The 9,629-nt window shown below is 42.1% G+C and overlaps 1 protein-coding gene across 1 annotated transcript; it reads left to right on the top strand.

Moving 5' to 3' along the window:
• Positions 1 to 414: 414 nt before the first annotated feature.
• Positions 415 to 8,683, top strand: LOC109178078. The gene is made up of 2 exons (XM_019327595.1): positions 415 to 1,077; positions 8,498 to 8,683. Exons 1-2 carry the CDS (start codon positions 415 to 417, stop codon positions 8,681 to 8,683), a joined length of 849 nt encoding a protein of 282 aa, XP_019183140.1.
• Positions 8,684 to 9,629: the final 946 nt, after the last annotated feature.

Here is a 9,629-nt window from a genome sequence, read left to right as displayed (position 1 = left end):
TTCATTATTTATATTTGTTTAAACAAGTTTAATTAATGAATGTAATTGGTGCTTAATTAAAAAACAAGTAAAAATACGTTAGTTTTTTTATTTCAAGTCTCACGTTGGTCCACACTGTTGAAACATACGTTGGTCCACACTGTTGAAACTCCACCTGTACCGATTCCGTCTGGATCAAAATCTAAGGATACCAAAAAGTCTTATAGGCCCATTCTGTTGTCTCGTGAGCTGTTATCCGAATGGAAAATTCATGCCAACCGGGATTTCATTCTAGAGAAATCCATCAATGTGGAGGAATTAACTGCCAAGTGCAACATTATTCCAATTCTCAGAGATCAACATCTTTTTTCATCTCTCACTCATGTTGGGCCATACTCTGCCTGGCTCACTGCCGAGTTTTATACAAATCTTACAATGGATACCTTCACAGATGATTCAGAGCACTTTCAACAGGTGTTTATTAGAGACAAGTGGTATCCGTTTGGACCAGCTGAAATTAATGCCTACTTGGGGACTCCAAATCATCAAGCCGTGCCTTATCCTAATCCCCACTTATTAGCTGCGGCCCTGACTCACAACAAAGCCGTTACTTGGCCGCAAAATGGTCTCAAAAGTTTGCAACTCACAACGGTCTACTCCGTGCTTCTCTGTCTTGCCTCAGCCAACTGGATACCGGCAGTACGACAACACTTTGTCTCGGATCAACTAGTCGCCCTCCTCTACAAAATTCGAAACGGGCTCCCGTTCAATCTTGGAGATCTTATCTTTTCCCATATCATTAAGACTTTCTTAAAGAAAAAAGAAGCCAAGGTTCATCTCCCATATCCAAGTTTGATTTTTGGTGTTCTTCAAGATCATGGTTTCAAGCCCTATAAGGATGAAGTAGTGACCCCTCATGACAATGTGTACCTATATGATGACCGTCTGACCCAAAGAGACCACTATGATGATCGCGCTTCACTCAGTCTGCCTCCCGCCATTGCTATGTCTACTCCTCTAGTTTCTGCTCCAGCCACATCTGAGGACACTGTTTCTGCTTCGTTACCCGGCTCCAGACCAGTTCCAAAAGAGCCTCATGTTGGAAAAAATAGCTAAAAATGGCATAAAATGGCATGTTAAGTGGCTATTTTGTGGTACAATTATCAGTGGGGTCCACTTCCGATTTGGGTAGGGGGTTAAAGTGGATTCGGATTCTTCGTAGTGAGACGAAGAGATCGATATATTGTACGCTCAAAACGGATAATGGGTGAATGAGATATTGATTCTCAAAGTAGACCCATTTGAGTTGGAAAATGAAGGGAAAAAGTGTGCTTTTGTCCCACATTGCTTTGGAATGAAGATTTTCCCCCCTTATATACAAGAGCTCTTTTGAAGCTTGTAGAATTGTATAGCATAGAGGCTCTCTCGCGCCGGGGGGGGGGGGGGGGTGGGGTGCAAATCAAATTCCAACTAGCAGAGATTGAAAAAGGCTTGATTCAAGCCCAAGCTCGTGTGCGCCGGCACCTGGGGGCACGAATGTCGTCCGAAAATTGGCCCGCCTTGCGGGCTAAGTTATGCCAAACTTCGGTATCATTTTCCAACTGGTATAGCCACTTGGTTCGGCCAGAACCGAACCGAGAGCACCTACTCTTGTGCTACAAGAGAGCACGAGAGGTTGTGGTGCACCGAGAGCACAACTCTCGTGCAACAGCCACCTACTCTCGTGCTACAAGAGAGCACGAGAGCTTGTGGTGCACCGAGAGCACAACTCTCGTGCAACAGAGTCCACGAGAGGTGCAAGGGCTGAAACTGGATGAGGTCGAAAGTTGAGACCGAACCCTGTACGCTAACGGTCTAGAACCCAAAAGTTCTGACTGTTGAGGGGATTGAATTCATCTGTTACGGAATTAATTGTCTATTAATTCCAATTTTGAATTCTGAATTCAATTCCCAGGTAGTGGCCTGCTGTTATAGCTGTTGGAAGGCAGCTTTAATGTCATTTTTAATTGCCATAATAAAGGCTATTGGCTCCTTCAACCCTATATAAGAGAGGGTAGAGGCAGTAGAGTTTTACACACTGTGAGAACAGCAAGAACACTGCACGAAACATTGTTTTTCCAGCCTCAAAATTCTGCTTCTACTCCTCTTCTTAGCCATACTGTGTTCATAACCACGTCTTGCTCGCTGGATCCTTTGTTTGAATGCTCAAACATTGGATCATAGCAAGTTTTATCCTGGGAAGCCTAGGCCACAACGCTCCTAGCATCAACGGGAGGTGGCAAATAAGGTTTTAAGGAAATAGTGCTCACTCGACTCTTGCAAAAACCCAACATGAAACACTAGCCTTTTCCTTCATCTTTTCTTCTCTCATTTCTAGAAAATAATAGTAATATTTTATTTGATTATTATTTGTTTTCCTACCAACGATTCCTACAATCTTAAAACCTTATATTATTTGTTTTCCCGTTGGTTGTTTTCTCGAATTTCCTTGAAGAAATGGAGAACCCGGAGTTGCCAATTGTTAACAATGGGGAAGAAAATGTTGTTGAGAACAACAGTGGTGGGAATGGCAACAATGTTGCTAACTCCCAAGCTACACCAGTGAACGTTGGTTCACAAGATGGTGGGAGCACTGAGGGATATATTCCCATGTCTCGGGTACCTTCGGTACCTCGTGGTTCGGCAGAAAAGCCGGAGAAGTTTACCGGTGTTGGTTTGAACTTCAAGAGGTGGCAACAGAAGATGTTGTTCTACCTAGCAACTCTCGGCTTGGCAAGGTTCTTGTCCGAGAAGGTTCCCGAGTTGAAGGAACAAGATGCACAATCCGTGATGGTAGTTGGCTATTGGAAGGATTCGGACTTCCTTTGCCGAAACTACATCCTGAACGGATTGTGTGACACGCTATACGATGTATATCGAAAGATAAGCACATCAAAAGCGTTGTGGGAAGCTTTGGATCATAATACCGAAGTAAGGATGCCGGCTCAAAGAAATTTGTAGTTGGCCGATTCCTCGACTTCAAAATGGTTGATTCAAAGACCGTGCTAAGTCAGGTAGAAGATTTGCAATTAATCTTTGACGAGATCCGTGAAGAGGGCATGGTGCTAAGTGAAGCCTTCCAAGTGGGATCTGTGATCCATTTGTTGCCTCCAGGTTGGAAGGACTTCAAGAACTACCTTAAGCATAAGCGAAAGGAGATGAATCTGGAGGACCTGATCCAGCGACTCAGGATTGAGGAAGGGTACAGGACGAATGATAGGAAAGTTCCTATTGTTGTTGGTGCTAAGGCCAACGTTGTAGAGCACGGTAAGAGCTCCAAGAGGAACAAGAAGGACAAGAGAAAGCTAGGTCCGAAAGGTGGCGTTACCAAGAACAAGTTTCCTGGTGAATGCTACAATTGTGGCAAGCATGGCCACAGAGCATCTGAATGCAAGGCTCCAAGGAAGAAGAACAAGAGTTCTGAAGCCAACGTTGTTGGAGATAGCAGTCAGAAGGAGGTCGAGATTAGCCTTTCGGCTATGGTGACCGAGGTGAACCTCGTGGGCTCAAACCCTCGTGAATGGTTCATTGATACCGGTGCAACCAGGCACTTGTGTTGCAACCGAGAGATGTTCAACACCTTTGAGACCGTTGAGGGTGAAAAGGTATGGATGGGAAACTCTGCTCAGTCTGCTGTGGAAGGCATGGGCAAGGTAGTTCTGAAGATGACTTCCGGGAAGGAACTAACGTTGAACAACGTGCTGTATGTTCCTGAGCTGAGGAAGAATCTTGTGTCTGGCTCTCTGTTGAACAAGCATGGCTTTCGCATGGTGTTCGAGTCCGACAAAGTAGTTTTGTCCAAGTTAGGGATGTTTGTTGGTAAAGGATATGTAACTGATGGGCTCTTTAAGCTCAATGTAATTCATGTTATCAATAAAAACAAAGTTAATTCTGTTTACTTGATTGAGTCTTCCAGTTTGTGGCATGGTAGACTAGGTCATGTTAATTTTAATTCTATGCGTAGATTAATTAGCATGGACCATATTCCTAACTTTCAAATTGACACAAATAACAAGTGTGAAATTTGTGTTGAGGCAAAACTAACGAAAGTACCTTTCAAATCGGTTGAAAGGGAAACTGAACCACTAGAATTAATCCATAGTGATTTTCGTGATTTTAGATCGATACAAACGAGAGGTGGTAATAAGTATTTTACCACATTTATCGACGATAGCACACGATACTGCTATGTGTATTTGCTTAAGAGCAAAGATGAAGCCGTTGATAAATTCGTTCTTTATAAGAATGAAGTAGAAAACTAACTTAATCGGAGGATTAAGAAGGTTAGAAGCGATCGAGATGGTGAGTACGAAGCACCTATTGGTGACTTCTGTGCGAGTGTAGGTATAATACACGAGCGTACTGCACCTTACTCACCTCAATCGAACGGTGTTGCCGAACGAAAGAATCGTACATTGAAAGATATGATGAATGCGATGCTTATAAGTTCGGGCCTACCTCAAGATGCGTGGGGTGAGGCTATTTTGACAAGTAATTACCTTTTGAATAAGGTACCCCGAAAGAAGCTCGATAAGACTCCTTATGAGCTGTGGAACGGTAGGAAACCTTCCTACCAGTACCTGAAAGTGTGGGGGTGTCTTGCCAAAGTTTTGGTGCCAACACCTAAGAAAGTAAAGATAGGTCCTAAGACGGTGGACTGTATCTTTATTGGCTATGCATATAATAGTAGTGCTTATCGGTTCTTAGTACACGAGTCCCATAATCCGGATGTACACGAGAACACGATAATAGAATCAAGGAATGCATATTTCTTTGAAAATATATTTCCTTGTAGGTCCAACGAGGGACCAAGTACGTCAAAACGAACATTTGACAAAACTATGGATAATGATAGTGGGGAATCCGAGAGAGAACCCGAGCTCGAGCTGAGACGCAGTAAGCGGGCGAGAGTTGGAAAATCATTCGGTCCTGATTTTCTTACTTACTTGTTAGAGTATGAATCGGGTACTCTAACTTGTTTATTAGAAAATGAACCCGATTTTCTATCTTGTTTGATAGAAAACGAGCCTCAAACGTATGTAGAAGCCGTGACTTCTACGGAAGGACCAATGTGGAAAGAGGCTATAAAAAGTGAAGTGGATTCTATCCTACAGAATCACACTTGGGAACTCGTTGATCTTCCTCCGGGTAGTAAACCCTTAGGATCCAAGTGGGTCTTTAAAAGGAAGATGAAACCGGACGGTTCCATCGAGAAGTATAAGGCTAGGCTTGTAATCAAGGGTTACAGGCAACGCGAGGGCCTCGATTACTTCGACACGTATTCTCCCGTGACGAGAATAAACTCCATTAGGATGATTCTTGCCATAGCCGCGCTGTGGAACTTGGAAGTTCATCAAATGGATGTGAAAACCGCTTTCCTAAATGGCGAATTAGATGAGGAAATCTATATGGAACAACTCGAAGGGTTCGTGGTTCCAGGCCAAGAAAGGAAAGTGTGTAAGTTGGTTAAATCGCTCTATGGTTTAAAACAAGCGCTTAAGCAGTGGCACGAGAAGTTTGACCATGCGATGTTAACTAACGGATTTAAAATAAACGAAAGTGACAAATGTGTCTACGTTAAGGAAACGATAGACGGCTACGTCATTCTTTGTTTATATGTCGATGATATTCTCATCGTTGGTAGTAATGATCAGATGATCAAGTCTACCAAGAACATGTTAAATGCGAGATTTAACATGAAGGATATGGGTTTGGCTGATTTAATCCTAGGGATTAGAATCATTAGAAGACCTGATGGTCTCGTGTTAAGCCAATCACATTATATTGACAAAATCCTTGAGAAATTTAACAAGGATGATAGTCAAGTGGCTAGGACACCATTTGATACAAATATTCATCTAACCAAGAACCACGGAGAAGGTATTTAACAAGTGGAATATGCTCAGGTCATTGGTAGTTTGATGTATCTTATGAGCTGTACTAGGCCGGATATTGCCTATGCGGTTAGTAAACTCAGTAGATATACGAGTAACCCCGGTGCCATGCACTGGAAGGCAATAGTAAAAGTTATGAGATACTTGAGGTATACTCGTGATCTAGGACTGCACTACGGGAGATATCTCGCTGTACTTGAAGGGTATAGCGACGCGAACTGGATATCCGATATTAAGGACTCTAAGTCTACGAGTGGCTACGTGTTTACACTAGCCGGTGCAGCCGTTGCATGGAAATCCTCTAAGCAAACTGTGATAGCTAGATCCACGATGGAATCTGAGCTAATAGCCTTGGACAAAGGTTGTGAAGAGGCTGAATGGCTATGCCATTCTATAGAGGATATTCCTAATTAGGAAAGACCGGTACCTCCAATATGTGTGCATTGCGATAGTCAAGCCACAATTGGGAGAGTACAGAGTCATATGTATAATGGTAAGTCTAGACACGTGCATCGTAGACATAATACCATTAGACAACTACTCACAACTGGTGTTGTCTCGATTGACTACGTAAAGCCAAAAGACAATATAGCGGATCCGCTGACCAAAGGGTTAGGAAGAGAAGTTGTTGAGAAGTTGACACGAGGAATGGGTCTACTGCCCTTGGACTAAAAAGTTCTATAGTGGATACCCAACCTAGCTGGCACCTAGGTTTAATGGGACAACTAAATTATGGAACGGAGCGCATCACTGTGGGGGTCTCGTACTCCTTACCACTCCTCGTTAAAACAGTAACTCCCGCAAGAGGCTAGCATGTTAATGCTTTAATGATTCTTGAGTATGCGGGATACTCGAGAAAGAATCACCTATGTTAGAGAGAAGTGAGGGTCACTTCAAAGGAGAATTGTTGGGCACAATTCTTTAGAAACTCTCGCAGAACCAGGAACGGTGACCCACGACCAAAACGGGCACACTCATGAGAGCAAGAGCATGGTTGGGAGATTCCTGTGTGAGATTTGTCATCGTCTACACAAACGGCAGTCGGTTCAAAGACATCGCGTTCTACCGTACAGCCAGTAGAGTAAACATGTCTTTACGAGGGAAGGTTCAAAGGGTATAGTGACTCCCTACCTATCCTATGCAGGGATCGACCGTTTGAACACAGTTGTTTCCGATTTCAAAATACCCCGAAAATCAATTTTTCATTCATGTGGGGGATTGTTGGAAAAAAATAGCTAAAAATGGCATGTTAAGTGGCTATTTTGTGGTACAATTATCAGTGGGGTCCACTTCCGATTTGGGTCGGGTTAAAGTGGATTCGGATTCTTCGTAGTGAGACGAAGAGATCGATATATTGTACGCTCAAAACAGATAATGGATGAATGAGATATTGATTCTCAAAGTAGACCCATTTGAGTTGGAAAATGAAGGGAAAAAGTGTGCTTTTGTCCCACATTGCTTTGGAATGAAGATTTTCCCCCCTTATATACAAGAGCTCTTTTGAAGCTTGTAGAATTGTATAGCATAGAGGCTCTCTCGCGCGGGGCGGGGGGGGGGGGGTGGTGCAAATCAAATTCCAACTAGCAGAGATTGAAAAAGGCTTGATTCAAGCCCGAGCTCGTGTGCGCCGGCACCTGGGGGCACGAATGTCGTCCGGAAATTGCCTGGCCTTGTGGGCTAAGTTATGCCAAACTTCGGTATCATTTTCCACTTGGTTCGGCCAGAACCGAACCGTGCTACAAGAGAGCACGAGAGGTTGTGGTGCACCGAGAACACAACTCTCGTGCAACAGCCACCAAATCTCATGCTACAAGAGAGCACGAGAGGTTGTGGTGCACCGAGAGCACAACTCTCGTGCAACAGAGTCCACGAGAGGTGCAAGGGCCGAAACTGGATGAGGTCGAAAGTTGAGACCGAACCCTGTACGCTAACGGTCTAGAACCCGAAAGTTCTGACTGTTGAGGGGATTGAATTCATCTGTTACGGAATTAATTGTCTATTAATTCCAATTTTGAATTCTGAATTCAATTCCCAGGTAGTGGCCTGCTGTTATAGCTGTTGGAAGGCAGCTTTAATGTCATTTTTAATTGTCATAATAAAGGCTATTGTGTCCTTCAACCCTATATAAGAGAGGGTAGAGGCAGTAGAGTTTTACACACTGTGAGAACAGCAAGAACACTGCACGAAACATTGTTTTTCCAGCCTCAAAATTCTGCTTCTACTCCTCTTCTTAGCCATACTGTGTTCATAACCACGTCTTGCTCGCTGGATCCTTTGTTTGAATGCTCAAACATTGGATCATAGCAAGTTTTATCCTGGGAAGCCTAGGCCACAACGCTCCTAGCATCAACGGGAGGTGGCAAATAAGGTTTTAAGGAAAGAGTTCTCACTCGACTCTTGCAAAAACCCAACATCAAACACTAGCCTTTTCCTTCATCTTTTCTTCTCTCATTTCCAAAAAATAATAGTCATATTTTATTTGATTATTATTTGTTTTCCTACCAACGGTTCCTACACCTCAAACTCTCGTTGATCGTAGACAGATTGTGGTTACTCTTGAGGCCTCGATTGCACAAATTCAACAGTCTGTCGCTTCTCAACTAGCCACTATTTCTGGCCTTGGAAACCTACGAGATGCTCAGCTTAAGGAGATTGCACGTATGGAGGAAATACATGCTCAAATTCTGGCTGACACTGGTGCTGCTTCTTCTGGTTCCGATTATGAAGATGACGATGATGATTCGGACTCGGGCACCCCGTCTGCACGGTAAATCTGATCCACTATTATGATATTCACTTTCCTTTGTCATTTATTTGGCAAAAAGCGGGAGTTTTTTTTTAAAGTGGTATATTTTGGATTATTATTGGAAGTGGTATATTTTGGATTATTATGTAGTGGTATATTATTATGTAGTGGTATATTATTATGAAGTGGTATATTATTGAAAGTTTTATGTTATCTTTTATAATAGGATTATTATGTTAGGGGGAGTAGTAATCCCGTTTTGGTGCTCTTAATACCATTTTGTATGGAATGTTGCTACTACTCACATGAACAAGTTGAATTATGATATGGTCTGCTGTGTATTCAACCCTACTGTGTGTGGTTCAAGGCTTGAAGAATTCTAATCAGGCACACTATTCATTAATTGTCCAAAAAGGAATTAAGTTTAAATTTTGTAGTTATTATATCTTTGCGTCTTGTCCAGTACCTATACTAAGGGCTATTAATAAAATTAAATTGAGTCTCAATTTTTGCCCAAAGTATTTCATACTTAAGTTTTACAAAATAAAATGCCAAAGGGGGAGTTTGTAAGTGTAAAATTATTTACACATTAGACTTATTGGATATTTTATTTAGTAATAGATTTATTAAGTTGTTAATTAATTAGAGTTGTTAGAATTTATTCTTTTTGGACCATGTGATATATAAATGAGTGAATGGTATGCATTGATGAATAAAGAGAAAGTCAGCAACACATGAAGCTTTCAAAGAAAACAAAAGCCGTGGCTGTGAATCATTCGAACAAAGAAAAGGGTACATTTAAGGATCACAAATGAAGCTCAATATATGCTATAAAAGGAAGCTGTTCGAAAGTGGACATTTGCTGATTTTTGAGATTAACATATTGAGTGCACATCTGATTGGCAAAGCTTCCTATATTAATTTATATTATTATCCAATTCGTAAGAATATTTAATCTGTATTACATGATC

The sequence above is a fragment of the Ipomoea nil genome, unplaced genomic scaffold (genome assembly GCF_001879475.1).
Source record: "Ipomoea nil cultivar Tokyo-kokei standard unplaced genomic scaffold, Asagao_1.1 scaffold0176, whole genome shotgun sequence".
In the NCBI taxonomy this organism is placed as follows: Eukaryota; Viridiplantae; Streptophyta; class Magnoliopsida; order Solanales; family Convolvulaceae; genus Ipomoea; species Ipomoea nil.
The sequence above is the reverse complement of the archived record's forward strand: the minus strand, read 5'-3'. Positions and strand labels throughout refer to the sequence as shown.